At 41.0% G+C, this 19,847-nt stretch overlaps 1 protein-coding gene across 1 annotated transcript; it reads right to left on the bottom strand.

The window, feature by feature from the left end:
* Positions 1-567: 567 nt before the first annotated feature.
* lipca (lipase, hepatic a) lies at positions 568-13,464 on the bottom strand. Its single transcript, XM_054770219.1, has 9 exons — positions 13,254-13,464; positions 8,162-8,346; positions 6,145-6,324; positions 5,857-5,974; positions 5,561-5,794; positions 2,732-2,974; positions 2,350-2,464; positions 1,969-2,187; positions 568-872 (listed from the first exon to the last, which is right to left on the bottom strand). The coding sequence occupies exons 1-9, from the start codon at positions 13,333-13,335 to the stop codon at positions 758-760; spliced, it is 1,491 nt and encodes a 496-aa protein (XP_054626194.1). The 5' UTR covers positions 13,336-13,464; the 3' UTR covers positions 568-757.
* Positions 13,465-19,847: the final 6,383 nt, after the last annotated feature.

Raw genomic sequence — 19,847 nt, 5'->3', positions numbered from 1 at the left:
TGGGATCCTGGGGCCAGGCCCGGGGGAGGGGAGCGCCTGGTGGTCGGGCCTTCACCCGTGGGGCCCGGCCCAAACAAGCCACATGGAAAACAAGTCCACCTCTGAATGGCTGAAAAACAAAATGAAGACTTTGGAGTGGCCTAGTCAAAGTCCTGACCTGAATCCTATTGAGATGCTGTGGTATGACCTTAAAAAGGCGCTTAATGCTTGAAAACTAATGTGGCTGAATTACAACAATTCTGCAAAGATGAGTGGGCCAAAATTCATTCAAGAGACTCATTGCAAGTTATCGCAAATGCTTGATTGCAGTTGTTGCTGCTAAAGGAGGCCCAACCAGTTATTAGGTTTGGGGGCAACCACCTTTTCACACAGGGCCATGTAGGTTTGGATTTTTTTCTCCCTTGATAAAAAGTTTCATTTAAAAACTGCATTTTGTGATCAGCTGTGTTGTCATTGACTAATATTTCAATTTTTTTAAATGATCTGAAACAAGTATGACAAACATGCAAAAAAAAAAATGAGGGGGGCAAACACTTTTTCACACCACTGTAGTGTAAACATGATTAATCATGATTGATTAATTTGAAAACGTTTTAATCATTTGACAGTCCTAGATTTTACATGTAACCTTAAATGACACATTGTCTCCGATTTCTCAGGAAGGAGCCACACGTGCTGAGACCCCACCGGGCTTCCAGATGCGAGGTGGAACCCAAAGAAAAACATCAGTCTTTTGAATGAACTGATCGGTGTCGGCTTAGGTGTGTTTCCTCTTGTGCTGCCTTGGTGGGTCTCGTCGACATCTCACAAACTCTGTTTCTTGTGACATTTGTACATGTTGCCCATCAGTTGCCTTGGCACAGAAAGATGTCCTAGCGTAAAAAGTCCACACAAATGGTCAATGTTAACACAAGTTGTATAGAGTCAGGATAAAGCCACTAGATGGCGTTGAAATCCTACAGTGATCGGGTGCAGGATCGCCTCACTAATATTTTATTCCTTTTTCACTTGAGTTCACTAATTGACCGCTCCCTATCTTTTCTCTACTGTGTGAGGCAGTGGTGCCCTTTGTCCCAAAACTATTGTGATGAGGGATTGGCATATATACCAGTTGTTTTCTATTTGCATAGCAATGAATATCCATTATTCCTTCAGTTAAAACGATAGAAATTTCACGAATTCGTCGATTATAATATCTTGCAAATTATGCTGAAAGCTTTTAGAGAAAGCTTATATAAAAAAAAACAAAATTCAGGTATTAAAATGATGGAACGTTGTGTAATCTGAATAAAGAAACTAAAGGATCCAAGTCTGATATCGAATTTAAAAGAATGGTTAAAATGAGTATGTTGAGGAAATATGTTATGATTGACTGTCATACGATGTTTATTTTTATTGTGGGAAATGCCATTGGTTGAGTTGTCATTGAGGAGATGCGTGGCTGCTATGTATGTATACTTTTTGTTTATATTGTTGTTGTTTTTAAATACGACCTTGTTTGCGGCTGAAAAAGGGGCAGCGTTAATAAGACTTGTCTTTCTGCTCCCTTTCATTCTGGTTTGAAGAGTGTTTGTGTTTATGTCGTTTGTCGTTTTTAGTATTGTTTGTTTGTTTTCATCAACGTAGACCACAAATTGTATGCGGTAGCACGTGTACATAAGTCGCCAGGAAATAGAATCAGAGCAATGCTATTCATCTATACACATCGGGGGTCTTCAATTACATCTGTCAAACGGTCAGAAATTTTCTCCGCACCACACGGCATTGTTACAAAAATAAAAAATTCTCATACATTTAAATTATTTCTACATTATTTGGGTTATGTTTGGTGGGCCAAATGAAATGCCGCTTATTGAGAACCACTGCACTGCACTATATACCACACTACACTACTACTGCTATTGGTTTGAAACATGACCTGTGAGAATGTTTTGTTGAAAAGAACCAGTATTTTAATCCTACGCATACCGTTTTTGCGTGTCACCATCTTTGACGCTAATGTTGCCAACAGTCAACAGAGGTTTGATCTGGTGTCTGCCCCAAGGTATGATGGTTTGCACCCTGTTCCACACGTTCTTCCACAGAGCCGATCCTTCCCAGTGGAACTTAAGCAACATCAGCTCCCCCAAATGTCTGTCCAAGGTTATCAGGAAGGTGTAGGTCTTATTCTCCAAAACCTGCTCCGTACTGGGTGAGAGTTTGCAAAAGAAACCATTTGACACCATTTGAGGTTGAAAAAGAATAGTGCATCTTTGTGATACATGGCTGAATTATTCATTGGTAAACGCTCCCTTCCTTGATGTGAGCTTGGATGTCTGCATATTGCATGTGATGGAAGGTGGTACTTACAAGGCGAATGAGACTTCTCCACTCTCCTCTTTTGTACCAGTGAGGGAGATGCTGAGAGAGGGATTGGTGTTCTCCATGGGCTGGACAAACCGGATCCTGAACTGGTAGTGATAAACTACACGGCAGGGATGAAGGTAGAAGACGACACAAAGTCAAGTCACCAGCTAAAGATGACATTTTTTACCCAAAAATAACAACCCCACCGCTAGTTAGCATATGCTATCAATAGTGGTTCAAAAACTACAGCCACAATATGACATTTAGAATGCACGGGTCCATCTAACGTTGTGTGTGTGTGTGTCTCCTAGATGAGAGATGCTTATTTCTAAAGGGACAGCCGAAGAGATGTGTAGAGATGATGATGGTGCTATGCTGCACATACGCTTGTAGGGCATCCTGGAGCGTGTTTTCAGATACAGCCTCTTGCTTTTTCCCACATGAACCTTTTTGATGTTGTAGCCCAGTGTGTTGCAGCGGTTCTTGCGGCAGTCCAGGCAGACGCCTTGGTCGAAGGCTCTGTTGTCGCTGCACCTGTAGGCCGTGATCTGCTCGTTCTTGTTGAGAATGGAGTCAATGAACAGATGCACGGAACGCTCGTGGGCACATTTCACTGTTTGTTCAAAGCCTGACGGATAGAATGAAAGTGTGACATTGTCATTGGGTTCGTTTATGACCACTAAATAAGACTCGTGACTCGTGCTTGTGTTGCTTTAAGTGTGTTCCCTAGGGGAGCAGAGCAGTGGCAGAATACTGCATCAGTGTCTTTGAATGCGTCTTTTGAATGCCTTATATTTGTATTTTAGTTCATTTAGCAAATTTTATGCTAAAAATGCTTAATTTAGGCAAAAACTATGTAACATTAGCTTAAGTACGCATATGTTTTGACTAATAATAGATTGTATTCAACAAAGAAACAGCATGATTTATTCATATATTTTGAAAAATCGTAATAGAGTGAAGTGAAAATTAAAACCGCAAAGTGATTACCTCTGCCATAAAAAAAAAACAAAACCACTGCCAAAGTGAACTAAAACTGACATGAAGCAAAAATCATCAAGTGATATTTTTTTATGTTTTATCCACACGCACAGCAATTTCTGGAGTCAGCCAAGTAGCTCTGACAAAAATGAGGCCAAAACCATGCCGTTTTTCTCGGGAAATTCTCGTATTTTGCCCTTCTTTCCCTTCGCTCTCCTTCACTCTAAATTTCCCGTATTTTAGCTTTCATGGAAAAAAAATCCAACCTCCGGTTTTGCAAGTGACGACAGTATCCATGCCTGAGCTACAGCAGTCTGCAAAACCATACTGTCAACGTAAACAACAAGCCAGTGACACGGTGAAAGACGATTGGATCGTATTCGCTTCCCCCGTGACACCAGATGAGATTCCTCCAACAAAAGTGTTGTATTCTTGTACGTTAGTTAGCTACTTCCTGGTTCAGTGTAATGATGTAACACATTAGGATTGGACAGATGGGACTCCATTTGCATTGTGTGGTGGGCAGGATGCATTATATCATCTAGTGCAATATGTGCATTTCGGTGCCAACATTTAATGGATTCTTGCCACCCCAAAATTCCATGGAAATTGGTGGTGTAAGTTTTACACAAATAAGGGCTTCTGTGCTTGAGCAGAGAATAACAAATCTAATGGTGTCTTGGGAAGAAGTACGATAACTGGGACCACAGCTGGCTTACAATGCGCTGAGAGGATGTGAAGGGGCGTCAGTGTGTAGATTGACATCATTATCCTCAAACGCTGACAGCTCTCATACATTCATGTTGTCACTTCCCCTAAAGACGTCTCATTATGTCTAACATTTCCTCTCTAAAGGCCTCATTTCTCAGACGGCGTAGCCTGCAGGCAGCTTCACCTCAGACGGCTGGACCGAGCAGGAGGAAGGAAGCAAGGCACATGTTGCTAATTAACTCCTTAGTTTGACAGATGCTTTAATGTGGCGCTCGCTGTCATTTCATGCGGATGCGTTTTGCATTGAGAGGCACCAAAACACCACAAATCACTGAGCCACTTGCGCTCAGCTGGAGGGAATTAAATTCATCTGCTTGAACGCACACAACCAGAAACTGTCAACACCGGCAAAGATGAACAGGCTCGGCACATCCTGGTTCCTCAAACCGTTGTTTTTGAGGTGACCGGATCAATTAAGAAAAAAAATGTTATGACAGGGCTGCAGAGGAGGATGTGACAAAGTGCTTCCTGTATGAGTGACATGTTTGTCTCCACACATATACAGCAGCACATGAAGATAGCTAATCATTTAAAAAATCTACAGTATGCTAACCTTATTCGTTAGAACTTCTATTTATCATTTTAAAGGGGACCTCTTATGCTTTTCCTCTTTTCTGACCGATAAATGTTGTTACAATGTTGGAATTCTTGTGTTCAACGATGCCAACGCATCAGATAATGAGGTTCGCGCATTTGGAAGTGAGTCCTGAAAGCAGTTTTGGATGGCTCTGCACGCTGTGTTTTTTAACACCGAGTTGATGTCAACGCGATATATGGGCATGCCCAGCACCCCCCACTCTGCTTCGCTGTGTTCACGGTGTTAGCACGTTGAGCAATGGCTTCCAGGAAATGTTGGCCAGCCAGAAGAAAATATGCTAATCATTACTTGGTCATGTTGAAGAGTCAGAAGAGCAAGCTGTAAGTAACAATTGATGAGTGTCCTAACTGTGTTGATTTTGTGTAAATAATCAAACAAATGGGGTTCGGCGGCGGTCCGGAAGTCCTTGGGAGCGCTTGGGGGTGTGACCAATCACAGCGGAGTGGGCTTGGCGGGAAGCATACCTGGAGTAAATTACACAGACCGTTCGGGCGGGAGGCAGGAATCCCAAGGAATCACTGCAGGAAGAGGTGAAGTCTGGAAGATCTAGAAAGCTTTCTGTGCGGGTTATCGTGTGTAGCTGCATTATAGGAGTCCAGAACTCAATACAAAGGCCCAAAAATGAGTATAATAGGTCCCCTTTAAAAGAATGTTCCAATTACACCGTCTTTAGACACATTTTTCCCTCAAGGGTATGCAGGGAATATCCAGCTATCTGCCGCATCATGAGGTACACTTAGACACTTATTATTGTAGTTGTAGCTTGCAGCGGTGTTGAACTGTACTCACTAATATACCAAAGGCTGTTTCTAATATGTACCATACTGTATATTGCACGGCTGCATTAAATGTGTAGTTTCTTACCAAGAAGGCCATACTGGGTTATGTGATCGTAAATGTTTTGCAGGTCACATCCTGGTTGAAAGTCTCCTCCATTGGGGTAAAAGTCATAATGTGCCACAGCCTGCTTGATGCCCACACTGAGGCCCAAACGTTCGTGTGTGAACGTGTGGATGGCATCCACAAACTGGGCGTCATCAGGGGACAGTCTGTCTGTTGGCGACATTCCTTCAAACAAGGGCCCGGCAGGATCCAGACCTGGGTGAATGCAAGTTACAATCAAGAACAGCTTTGGACTAATTAACAATGTAATAACTTACCAGTAATTCTTCCAATTTGTTCCGGGCCGTTAATATAGCTTCCAGCAAATCCAGAGATGTGTGCTCCAAGGCTATAACCAATTAAATGGGCCTTCCCAAATGAATATCCATAGTGCTCCTGTGAGAGTTTCACATTTATACAGGTTCAAATGTATTAAATAAGTGGTTTGGTGTACATGTGATTGAGATGCACTGTAGATGCGAGTGGGATGATGCCCTTTCGGAGCCTCATACTGGATGGAGGTGTGTCCCAAGACTCTTGTACAGATAGTGTATTTTGTTTGGTACCTTGAGTGAGGACAGCAGATGAGCTATGTCTTTTCCAACAGCACGTGTGCTGTGTGCTGCAGTGGGGTAGTGCTGATGAGCCAGGGACAGCCAGTCAGTGATCACTATATTGACGTCGGTTAGATGAGTCTTCAAGGTGGAGGCTAACCTGTGCACCCAGCTCTCCATTATGCCATCCACCTGAGGCAACATTTGCAAGAGAAGTATTACGTTTCTCATCTGTGTGCCACAACAGTAGGTACCCCTGCACAATCTGAGGAGATCTAATACGAGAGCTGCATCTGAAATGCTGCCTTTACAATAATGCTCAGTTTTGGAGGTATGCATGAAACACTATGTTGTTGTTATTGTGGTTATTAGTTTGCAGAACTGCACTAGAACATACTGAGAGCTGTTATTATTTATGTGCCACTACAACCATGTAGCACATGTATGTATAATAAATGTAGTACAGTGTTCCCTCGTTTAACGCGGGGGTTAGGTTCCAAAAAATACCAGTGTTAAGTGAAATCCGTGTAGTAGAAGTTGATTTTTTTCCCTTTTTTATGTGTTTTTTTCATTCATTATATATTTTTTCGTTTACAGGATATGTTTTTTTGTTTGCAGGATATGTTTTTTCATTTATTATATGTGTTTTTTTGTTTGCTTTTTTTGTTTATGATATGTTTTTTTCATTTACAGTGTATGTTTTTTCATTTACAGTATATGTTTTTCCGTTTACAGGATATGTTTTTTCGTTGATTATATATGTTTTAAGGCTGTAAAAGCCCTCACCACACACGTTACACACCTTTCTCAGACATGATAAAATATATATGTTGCACATACAGAGGACCTTGAAAACGCAGATCACGCCTTGCTCCATGGGCTGAATCAGCGATGTCGTGTTTCCGAAATAAACCTGTCTCATCCATATTAAAAACTTGTTCAGGCTTATATCCCCCTTCTTCGATGATGGCTTTAAATTTGTTTATAATTTGTTGCAGGGGCGGCCTCTCCATGGTCTTGTTGCGGACAGTTAAAGCCCTTTTTGCATCCTTGTTAAAATGTATTGCTGCTGTTGTCCTTATGTTATTTTCCTCCTTCTTTATTGAAGAACCGACGAGTCATTTATTCCATAATGGCGCCCTACAGCTGCGTAAGTTCTACCTTTCTTCAACATGTCCACAATTCCAACTTTTTGTGCATCTTCCTCTGCGTTTTGGGCGCAACTGCAGGTGCCTTTGTCGGTGCAGAGCGTTTAGTCAACATTGTTTTGTCGGGGAGAAAACTTGCAAACATACAGCACTGCAGAGCCACACTGCTCGCGATCAAACAATTATGAAATTAGTCAAGCTGAACTCAGTTGATTGATGGTCTGCAGTCCCTTAGCCAATCGAGACGCAGAAGACAATGCGGGTTCTCCCTTAGCGAATCATCAGGACGCAGAACACAATGCGTTCATACGCTGTAAAAAAAAATGCTACACTGTAAAAAATTGCACACAAAAAAATCAGTGAAATAGCGAGACCGCGTAAAGTGAACCTCGTTATAGCGAGGGAACACTGTATATAGTTACTAGCATCAAAATACTGTATGTGAGATTTGAAAGGCAATTATTATTACATGCATATTGAATAATAAACACTCAATTACTCAATCAACAGATTGACTGTGATGCTAATATGTGTTGGTTTGTGAGTTTACAGTCTCTGGGACCCAAAATCATGTCTGTGTGAACACTAATGTCAACACAAAGCATCATGCAATGTAGTCTTAAATCGTAGTAGTAATTTCACAATATACTGTACATACATGTACTCCTGTGTTTGCAGGTTGCAGCGGTGTAGAACTGCAACCTGCAGTTCTGTACCTTAACATTAGAACCAGCTTTCAGTATGATGCAGTCCAGTTGTACGCCACTGCAAACTACAACCACGGTAAAGCTGAATTTTTGAGAGCTCATTAAGTCGTGCAGGTGTAGCCGCAGTAACTCCTTTGCTTCCATGCTTCTTAGCTGCTGGTGAAGTGACCTTACCGACCACCCGTGAGTGATGATGATGAGGGGATTAGTGGTGTTGAAGCCACAGGAGGACAAACTGTGCAGCTGCAGAGGGTCCAGCGTGCAGGTGTCCTCCCCCTCCACAAACAGCCTGAAGACTGAACTGCTGACATGAGGCTCTTTCACCTTCAGGGGGCCCCTCTTGTCCGGGAGTGCCACATCTCAGGGATCAAACAGCAGAGAAAGACTTATCTGTGAGTACGACACTGACGCACACTCATGTATGAACAGTTCCCAATTATAACCTCGAATACATCACTGAGTACACATTGATGCAATTATGTCTGAGTAAATAGTGCTGTAGGACTCACAACAATTCCAGAGGTCGGTTGGAACGACACAGGGATCTGAGGTCAAATGCTTGTTAAGTTTTGGAATGGAACCAATATTTTTGGTAAAAATGTTCCCTCTAAAGTTGCAAGAACTTGGGAATTTGAACCGCCATTGTGCATGACGTCTCCAGTTTTATGAGACTTCAAACTCGGCAAGCGTCAGAAGATTAACTTTTGGCAACATTGATTCAAAAAGCCGCCCACATGGCAGCCCACATGCAGTGTGCCCTGATACCGGTCGATGTAATGGCCCAGTTAAAAACAATAATTATTATAAAGTGCTGTCAAACAGCCTCCCGCAAGGCAAGTACTTGGACAATGGACAGCCATAATGTTTGACTTTGATATTTGATTGCACCATCAGAGAAAATGAAACAATCCGTCATGATTTGGTCTACTCCTACAAGTAGGTTGCTGTAACTACATGTAGGGTACCATATTGTTATTTATCAAACTTCCACAAGGGGGAACAGTCCAGTTCAGTTCACATGCTCATGGTTTGTTACATAACACTGATATGGTTTGCACTCTATAAATAGTTTGCCATTGTAGAAGCAGGACCGGTGTGTAACACATTAGTCGATTACAGAAATAAACGAGTGAAGTGATAATAATAAGCACATATAGCCAGAGAGGGCTTTTTATTTACAGTCGATAAACAAACCATGAGAACTTGGTTGAAAATCTCAATTATCGTCATTAATCCATTCCACAAGATCCGACTCTAGCCGAAACCGAATCAGTTTTTCCTCCAAGAGATAATGTCAATTATCCCGTTCCGGATGCCCAAAAATGTTGACACAAAACACTTTTTCTAGTTTTACATTTTTAGTCTTACAGAAAACAATTCAAAATGCATATAAACGGTGAATGAAAGGGACAAATGAATATTTAACGTCCCTTTTACCTTGATTGAAGACTTTGTTTGTTGACAAAGCCGAAGATAAGGCAGAAAAGACAAGCAGAGGACACCGCCTTTGTCTCTTGCTATGAGTTATGTCTTGAATTCAGTACTTCCTCCCCTTCTTTATTAAAATTGTGGCACTTGTTACTTTCTTTGGCTCCGTTGTGGGTTATTTTGCAGCTCTGATCAATAAGAAAAGCAGAGACTTGTGACGTAACTGTGTTAGTAAGTAAAGAACTACAGAGTCAACCGCTGATGATGTCATAGATGGGACGCAGGTGGGGGACAATGACTTCTGGTTCCGGTTTCCATGCTAACACGTGAATGTTGTGATATAAATATACCAGTGGCGATTGCGCTAAGACGGCAAGGGAAGCTCAGCTTTCTCTAAAAATCCCAAGGCCGTTTAAGCAGTCCAGCTCTGCTGGTCAAGTCCCTGGAAAAGACGCCAAGGTGGTACGACAGGGTCACAGATTTTTTTTGTAGAATTTACACATAAATAAATAAACACATTTTGATGTAGGCGGGAAAAAAATGAGCTTCCCCTCCTTGAATGACCAGCAGCCGCCACCGAAACATACGTTACTACGAGATGCTCGATGTTGACTTTTTACTGTCTGCTGCTATCGGACATCCCTAATTACGAACAAAGTTGGACTTGGACTGTATGCTAGTCGAGGTTCCACTGGAAATGCATTGAGAAAACGGCACTCTTCCAGCCGGGAAACAAGTGCAAACCTGAATAAACTTAAGACAGTCCAGCTCATACAGTATGTCAATCACAGCAATGCCTACACCTCATCAAAACTGCTTACTACTTTGGAGCCATAGTACGTCTCATACAGTAACTGTGCTATAAATCAGGCAACTCAAATTACAGTAAACATGAAAAATATGACCAAACCAAATGCTACACTAAAATAAGCAGATTCTGACAATAACACTGCATAAACAAAAGCATTCTCGGGCTGCTGCGCTAGGCTCTTTGTGGCTGCTTTGTTCGTGTTCCGAGCAGCCAAAAAAAGAAAACAATTAGCTGGATGGTGGAGTTGATTAATGAGCAACAGTTAGCAGGAGCAAATGCGGTCAATTTATGGAGCACTATGTCATATAAAGCAAACCTATTTATTCAGCAGTATATGTAGCAGTTAAAATAATTGAGACGGTACAACGGTGCATGGAAACCACTTTTTTACAATTCTAATTTAGTGGTTTATGGACCAGCCAGGAGACGTTTCATTGTGTTAGCACTAGCACTAGCACTAGCACTAGCATTAGCACTAGCACTAGCTACTGAACTGTTGAAAGTGTTTGTACAAACTTTGCTGCACACTAAAACGATGAATGCCTTTTATCCAGACATGAAGTTGTAAGTTTGGTTAGTGACACGGGAACGCAGCTGTAAAACTAAGAAATGACTAAACTATTGTTGCTGCCATGTTTATCATCTTTTCAGGTTTATATTAATGATTTGATACATTTTCAAATGTGAAGTAGAAACGTGGGATATCTCTTCTGTCTCGTTTTTATCAGAAACAAAACACAACACAAATCCTGATTTTTGAATGTTTTGTTGTTTTTTTCCCAAATTCTAGAGCATCTCAGATTTATCAAAAATAAAATAAAATTTGCAGAAAATGTAATGCACAATGCATAGTCACAAAAGATAAAACATGTTATATGTATTTCATGTTAACATACTGTTACTTCCATACTGTTTACTTTTATCTTTTTCATTTAAAAGCACAGTTCATTTAGGGACCTACATGATCCTTTGTGAAAAAGTGATTGTCCCCCCCATTAAAACATAACTATGGTTTATCACACCATGGTTAATTTTCTCAGGGTCGCACAGTGAATGAGTGGTTAGCGTGTTGGCCACACTGTCAGGAGATCGGGAAAATTGAATCTCCGCTTGGGCATCTCTGTGTGGAGTTTGCATGTTCTCCCCGTGTTTTCTCCGGGTACTTCGGCTTCCTCCCACATTCCTAAAACATGCATGTTAGGTTAATTGGCGTCTCTAAATTGTCCATCGGTATGAATGTGAGAGTGAATGGTTGTTTATATGTGCCCTGTGAATGGTTGGCGACCAGTCCAGGGTGTACAATGTCAGCTGGGATAGGGTCCAGCATACCCCCGCGACCCTAATTAGGATAAGCGGCATAGAAGATGGATGGAGTTCATTTTCTCTAGCCACACTCAAGCTTGATTACTTCCACACCTCTTCTCAATCAAGAAATCACGTAAATAGGACTGACAAAGTGAAGTAAACCAAAAGGTCCTCAAATGCTAGACATCATGCAGAGATCTACAGAAATTCAGGAACTAATGAGAAAGAAAGTAATTGAGATCTATCAGTCTGAAAAAGGTTCTAAAGCCATTTCTAAAGCTTTGGGACTCCAGCCAATCACAGTGAGAGCCATTATCTGCAAATGTCCAAAACATGGAACAGTGGTGAACCTTCTCAGGAGTGGCCGGCCAACCAAGAACACAGCAACGACTCATCCAGAGGTCACAGAAGACCCCACAACAACATCCAAAGAACTGCAGGCCTCACTTGCCTCAGTTAAGGTCAGTGTTCATGACTCCACCATAAGACAGACACTGGGCAAAAACGGCATAGCAGAATTCAAAAACCACTGATGAACAAAAAAAACACTAAGGCTTGTCTCAATTTTGCCAGCAAACAGCTTGATGATCCCCAAATACTCTGTGGTCTGACGAGACAAAAGTTGAACTTTTTTAAGGCGTGTGTCCCATGACATTTGGCGTAAAGGTAACGCCGCATTTCAGAAAAAGAACATCATACCAACAGTAAAATATGGTGGTTGTAGTGTGATGCTCTTGTGTTGTTTTGCTGCTTCAGGACCTGGAAGACTTGCTGTGATAAATGGAACCATGAATTCTGCTGTCTACCAAGAACTCCTGAAGGAGAATGTCCGGCCATCTGTTCGTGACCTCAAGCTGAAACTGGCTTGGATTCTGCAGCAGGACAATGATCCAAAACGCAGCAGCAAGTCCACCTCTGGATGGCTGAAGAAAAACAAAGACTTTGGAGTGGCCTAGTCAAAGTCCTGACCTGAATCCCGAAAACATGTTTCATGCTGGAAAACCCTCCAGTGTGGCTGAATTACAACAACTCTGCAAAGACGAGTTTGCCAAAATTCCTCCACAGCGCTGTAAGAGACTCACTGCAAGTTATCGCAAACGCTTGATTCCAGTTGTTGCTGCTAAGGGTGGCCCAACAGTTCTTAGATTTAGGGGGCAATCACTTTTTCACACAGGGCCATGTAGGTTTGGATTTTTTTGTCTCCCTTAATAATAAAACATTTCATTTAAAAACTGCATTTTGTGTTCAGTTGTGTTGTCATTTGCTTGATGATCTGATACATCTAAATGTGACAAACGTGCAAAAAAAAAAGAAATCAGGAAGGAGGCAAACACTTTTTCACACCACCTTAAGTATGTGCCGCAACATTTTAATTCATAGTTTTGATTGTCATGATGATATAAATTTAATAATGTGTATACAGTATAAGCGGTGTACAAAATGGATTGTTGTGAAAATATGTATGCAAATAGTTTGTATCTAATATTTTGGTTATACGACACGAGAGAGTCAAAATATTAGACAGCTCTCAGTATGATACCACTATGACAATAAATGAATACATTGAATTAAATCAATACCTTTCTGACAAGCTGAGCATTATCTTTGGAGAGGCAGATTTTTTTGTTGAGTGTTGGACCTCCTTAGGTTAGATTGTGAGGGTGTACTGATATACTGTTCATTGGGTACATCACTGAAAATGACTCACGCGGTTCCACTCACCTGCCCTATTTGCTTTAGTTTTTCTTCCCTCTGCGGTGTGACACGCTAACAGCAGACAGCACAGGACTTTGAGCACAGACATGGTGCAGTGGTGACTACTTCAAAATGTCACAGTCAAATCTGGAACCCAGGGTGATGTCGACTAAAACGCACACTGTACAGGAAACACAACAAAGCACTGTGCTCTGTTGTATAGAAAAGCGAGAGGACAGCAGGTGTGGATAAGGTTGGACTGGGCCTATGCTGATTGGCTGGCGTCGGGACATGGAGATCGAACTTGTTGTGAAATAGCGGCAGCATGAACGGTGGGGGTAGAGGTGGGCCGTTTGGTGCAACGTACAAGGGAACCGATGACTCATGAGTCACATACTCGTACACAAACAACACTGCACTCCAGATCCAAATTTTAAGATCAGTTGAAAGATTGATTGAAAGTATTTACATTTTGCACTGTCTAAGTAGAGCTTCAAAATGCAAGAAGAAAAAAATGGGAGTGAGAGTGAGTGAAATTAAGCATTAAAGCATTAAAGTGAAATAGGCTGTTCATATGCTGATCAAAAGTTTAAGACCACAGCCTTTAAAAGCCAAAATCTTGGCAAAAATGGGGATTCGATGTCATTTTCTGTGAGGTGTTCACACTGTCATGCGCTCTTGTCGGCAAAGGCAAAAAAACGTTCTCTTTGAACACAGTCAGATTGAGCTGCATAAGTACAGCCTCTCGCACTGTGCCATTGCTGATGATGTAGAACGCAGTAAGTCATTTTAAACCTTAAAAAGACCTTAAAAACCTTTAAAAAGAAAAGCTAAGTGGTAGACCCAAAAACACAAAATTCACTGGCCCTGAGCCGGAGGATCCGAGTGGCTGTCCATGAAGACACGGGACGATCCTCGACCCAAATGAACGTTGTTGCTGGTGCCGAGTGCAGTCCAGTAACCATCAGATGGCATTTGGCATTTGAGGATTTTGAGAATAAAAAAGATCTTCAAAGACCTCGTCTCCTTGAACGCCACAAAATTGCCCGTTTGAAATTTGCACGAGCGCAGCAAACATGGACATTGAAAGGTGGAAGAAAGTTTTTGAGAAAAAATGTAACCTTGTCGGTCCTGATAGCTTCCAACGTTACTGGCATGACAAGGAGATCCCACCTGAGATGTTTTCCACACGGCACAGTGAAGGGGGCGCCATCACGATCTGGCCTGCTTTTTTCCTTTAATGGAACAATGGAGCTTCAGGTTGTGCAGGGGCGTCAAACGGTAGATCAAATTTAAATAATGCAGTCCTGTACTTTCTTCTTTTGCAATGTTGTGACAAGGGCCATTTTTTAATTTTTCATCTATGCTCAGCAAATAAAAACAAAAAACACGGGCAGCAAATGGCCCCTGGCGTGACTTTGGACATCCCCAGCAGCCCATACGGAAAAAAGTAATTAGACATAGATCTGTGAATATTCTCATTCATCCAGGTCATTGTATTCTTAGGCCATGTTCAGGCTGTCTTAGAAAACGCTTTGCTTCACATCCAAGCAGGTTTCATCAGTTCAGACTAGAGCTGTCCTATCTAGTCAGACTAGTGTTTGTCCCACCTAGTCAATGAGCATGAACTGAACTCTGCTCGGATGAGAGGCGCAATGTCTACTAAAAAACCAGAACAGTCTAGTTCCAATTGATTCAATCATTGGACATAGCTCTTAATAAATTAATCAGTAAGTTCCTCTTTAAACTCAATGGTTCATCGTACAAAAACATTTTGGACAATTTCAAATGTACGTTTGGGGAAGAACCCTGACCTTAACCCAGTGGAAACTGTTTTAGCTGCGGTGTAGTGGCCAGGTGTCCCAATACTTTTGCCTGCGTAGTGTTGTGTGACAGTTTGAGGCAGCAGGTCCATGTGACCTTTTCACTGGATTATTTCCAAGTTAGGCAATCAGTGGTGTATGATAACCATGGAACGCAAACAAAGTCACAGAATGATCATGGACTTCTGCACTTTCGTTTTTTATATTCCCCAATTACTGTTTACCCAAATAATATATCCCCTATCAGTTGAATTCATGCATACAGTGAAGGAAATCATTATTTTATCTCCTGCTCCTTTTTGTAAAGCGTATCCCCTTACAAAGACATGAACAGTCTATTTTATGCTAGCTTTACTTTAACAGACAGACTAAATATACTGTAAATCCAACTGTAAATCCACCGATGACTTTGGACTTTTGGACGAATGAGGAACCAGAACCTTATCTTTTGAGCTTGGATATATGGAGGATGAGCTACAGGTTATCAGGTAAGACGCCCCCTTACCTCCCTTAGCGCTAGTACTAAATACTTCATGGATAACAGTGTAATGAAAACAGTCACTTACAATGTCCGCTCTCATTGGGATGGCTGTATTTTTCACCACAAGACTTGTGCTCCCCGTTGAGCTGGTAAATTTAGCATATTCCTCAGGTAAAAAATGATTACAGCAAGCGAGCACCTTGCTGAGTCTTCATAGCGATCTCGTCGAGTCTAAGTTGAGAGCCGAGTACGCACTGCATCCGTCTGTCTCATTGCTTAGTTGGCAGCGTGTGGAATCTCAAAGTTGACCAGCTTTTACGCTTATTGCCACAGCCTTCTACAGTACACCTGCAAGGCAGGATTTCTAACATTAGCGTTAACGTTTCAATACTCACAAATAACACAGCCGCAGCTGCAGTACGTCCTGTACCGCTCGGCAGCTGTTTGAGATGTTGTGAGCGACGCAGAGACTAGCGAGTTGTTTTTTTTTTTTTTTTTTTGTCCTGTCCAGCCATTATTGTTGATCTAAATGCCCTTACGTGCTCAACAGATTTGCTCTGCCAGGGAAAAGTGTGAGATACACTTTCCCCTCTTATACAGAATTGATTTGACTTTGATGTTTTGTTGTTCTGCAAATCTGGAACGGCCGGATCGAAGCAGGAGGGGATAGAGAAGAAGAGTAAAGAAAACAACAGAAGGGGAGTGCGGGGATAAGAGGGGGACAAAAAAGAGAGAGACAAGGACAACAGCAAAACAGCAAATAACAAAACAACAGAAACAAACACATCAGCAAATGTCTGTGACGACGATAAAGACCCTGACGGAAAGGATAAAATAATATCAACAACCACAATGATAATACCGCATTGAAACACTCATACATAATAGTAGTAATGAAATGATTAACTATGATAGTGATCCGAATGGCAATAACTTTAATGCACACAATTGTAAAAACTATAATCATATTGCCGACTTCACCGTCACTGTAATAAAAATACATTTAAAAAAGACACTAGCGAGGCGTTGTGTTACTCCGCCAGAAAAATATATTTTTTCGTGTTAACTGCTACAATAACAATATTGCTGTAGCTTGGTTAATATACAGGTCAGTTATGTAAATGAAACACTGTTGCCGTTTTTTTTTAGGTTTTTTTTTGTAGGGCTTTATAGTCACAATAGGTGTGTTCCACGATGTGCGTTGTTAGCTCCCTCACGCAAACTCGTTTTCTCTCTTTAGAACGCACAGAAAAGGGAAATAGTGTAAATATGTGTCCATGTTTCACATAAGCATTGTGGATGATAGGCAAAATTCCCAAAAAGTCTTTCTCCCCCTCTTTTTTCTTAATATTTCAGAAAAAACCTGGCGAGCGTGAAGCCGCAAAATTCGAACCATTAACGAGCAACGACTTTATTTCGATATATAAGTCGCGCCTGACTCGTCTGACTCGTCGCAGAACCAGCCAAACTATGAAAAAAGTTTGAATTATAGTCCGGAAAATATGGCAAATAAAGGTTATGAATTCATTTGTATTTGACTGAGGGAAGTAAGTAGTTGATCTCCAAGCAAAACATGACTTAGTACTGGTGGAGAAAGCCTTGTTGACAAGTCACCAGAGTTGCACACATTTTAGCCCACTCCTCTTTATGGATACTGAAGCTTTCAATGCTGTCGTTTGGCAGCTCAAAGTTTCAGCTCCCTCCACAGATGTGTGGGATTTATGATTTATATGTATGATGTCTCTGTTATACTTCATAAGCTGTGTCTGTGAAAGGGGGTAAACCGACAAAATGAGCTGGGTATCAAAGAAATATTTCCACACTGCGGATGTAACTACTCAGTATATTTTGACCATCGCCAATACATCTAACCTGGGACATAAACATATCATTGGTGAGATTAGATATTACGGACAATTATTATGAGGTGATATGTACTGTCGGCCATGATTTGTTGTTTCCTGCCCCAAAATAAGGTCAGCAAATATTTGAATATAAAGCAAAGGTCATGTTCAGTGTTTGTGTGTCATGTCTGCCTGGAGTCAATGTACTGTATTTTCAATGTGTGATGTCACATCAGCAGATTTGTTCAAGCAAACATTATCAATCTGTGCTTTTACCTTGCTTTTCACGTGTGTGTGTGTGTGTGTGTGTACTAGGGCATGTCATTGATTGTTTTACTGAAAAGGAGGTACAGTCAATCTGCTGTAAAACAAAGACTACTAAACATAGAGGAGAACAAAATCAAGAAAAAGACAACAAAAGAATACAAGTAGTGCAGAAGGGAAGCGCTCATCCATAAGAACTGATGTGTCCTGTTAGAATGTAAAGTTGTTATTATTAGATGAGCTGATGCTGCGTTCAAAACCACTGAGCCGCACTCTTCATGCATTCTCCATGATCTTATATAAGCTTTATATAACATATATACAAGCAGTGTCTATTGCAGGGGTCACCAACGTGGTGCCCGCGGGCACCAGGTAGCCCCCCACGACCACATGAGGTGCCCGCAAGCCTGCTTTTCATTCAGGTTTTCAGTTAATAATGAAAGAACAGTAGAAAGAAATGCATTCTGAAATACAAAATGTGAGTCGTGGACACCAGCATTTTGTTAATGTTCTGGTAAAACAAGCATATTCGCTTTGTTTGGGTTTAAAATAAGCTCTGAAAATAAATGTTACAAAAATAAGTAGCTCTTGGCCATTTTCTATTGGTCTATTGTAATTCAGTGTGTGTCTGTTACTTTGCCAGGTCAAAGACGTTTATAATACATGAAATTAATGATTTTAAAAGCCTTTATTTGTAGCCTTAAGGACTGGGGCGTCTCCTAGAGTTCTGGCAATGACCTACAAGTAAACTCCTTTCTGTTCAATTGGCGCCAAATTGTCTTCTATTTTGACTGACACATTTGAAACTCTGTTAATGCCCAGAAATGGATTCAGTCATCCCTATCCCTACTCATCCAGATAAGGTTAAAGCATCTTATCTAAGAGGGTGTCTTATGGGTGTTTCTCAAAGTTACATGCAAGGACCACTGCGGTTTAATGCATACACATTGTCAATACAGTACATCTGTGTAATGCAGAGGTTCTCGATTATTTTATGTCGTGCCCCCAGATTTGAAATACGATTGAGAAACTGGTATCTATTTATTTGTCTGTACTGTACAGACTGAATTCGAAACTGAAACCAGTAAAATGCAGCAAAACGGAGAGCGGAGGGCCCCCGACAGTTCACCGCGCCCAATATTCTAGTGATATTCTGACTTTATTCTCGTACAATTTCAGGTATTTTCTAATATACACATATATATTCTTTGAGAAATATTACAACTTCATTCCGGTAAAATTAAACATATTTTCTTGTAATGTTATGACTATTGACTGTTGTAAAATGTATGCATTATTTAGTCATAATATCAAATAATGTCAATTTAGTGTTTGTTCTTGTAATGATCTAGTGAATGATAAAGTAATTATAAAAATTGTCGAGTAGTAGTATGATTTTATTGTTGTAAAATGTATTTTTTTGGTAATAATGGTCAGGATGCCTCCCGTACGCCTCCCTGGGGAGGTGTTCAGGGCATGTTCGACCGGTGCGAGGCCTCGGGGAATACCCAGGACATGTTGGAGAGACTATGTCTCTCAACTGGCCTGGAAACGCCTCGGAATCCGCCAGGAGGGGCTGGACAAAGTGGCCGGGGAGAGGGACGTCTTGGCTTCCCTGCTTAGGCTGCTGCCCCTGCAAACCCACCTTGGATAAGCGGTAGAAGATGGATGGATGGATATTCTTTTAAAAGTATTTTAATTTTTTATTTTAGTAATATTACAACTTTATTATTGTAGTAGTACTATTTTTGTTTTTTTCAGTGTGGCCCCAATATTCCTTCGTCTAACTTTTGTAGTGATTTAGCGAGATATAAATACAACTGAACTGAATTGAATTCCTTCGTAATTGGGGTCTCAATTTTGACTATGCAGAAAACAGCATACTTTTTTTATTGAACAACAGCTCTTGCAAATGGGCAACACACTTGTTGAATAATGCAATAGATGATATTTCCTTGGGTGCTTTCAGAATTCCAGATAGTAATTCCAATAACCCTTGGGCTAAGATACCAGCATACATTTACTCAAGTAAGAAGACACTGAAGAGAAGATAAAAACATTCCTACAGACACTATTACCACACTTCCCAAACAAGCTTTCAAACATCATTACTGTATGATATTGATTTAATATGAAATGTTCATCTTGATTCTTTTTTTAAATGTCTGTTGAGTGCATGAGATTACACTAGTAAATACTGTTGCTCTTC

Source organism: Dunckerocampus dactyliophorus, chromosome 3 (assembly GCF_027744805.1).
Source record: "Dunckerocampus dactyliophorus isolate RoL2022-P2 chromosome 3, RoL_Ddac_1.1, whole genome shotgun sequence".
Classification (NCBI taxonomy): domain Eukaryota; kingdom Metazoa; phylum Chordata; class Actinopteri; order Syngnathiformes; family Syngnathidae; genus Dunckerocampus; species Dunckerocampus dactyliophorus.
Note: the sequence above shows the minus strand (reverse complement) of the source record. Positions and strands in the feature narration are given on the sequence as shown.

Coding starts and splice junctions, on each gene's coding strand:
- lipca (XM_054770219.1), bottom strand. CDS start 13,335: ATGTCTGTGCTCAAAGTCCTGTGCTGTCTGCTGTTAGCGTGTCACACC. Junction 6,325..8,161: donor TCATCACTCACGGGTGGTCG/GTAAGGTCACTT, acceptor ATGTTGCCTCAG/GTGGATGGCATAATGGAGAG. Junction 873..1,968: donor GATGGTGACACGCAAAAACG/GTATGCGTAGGA, acceptor TTTTTACGCTAG/GACATCTTTCTGTGCCAAGG.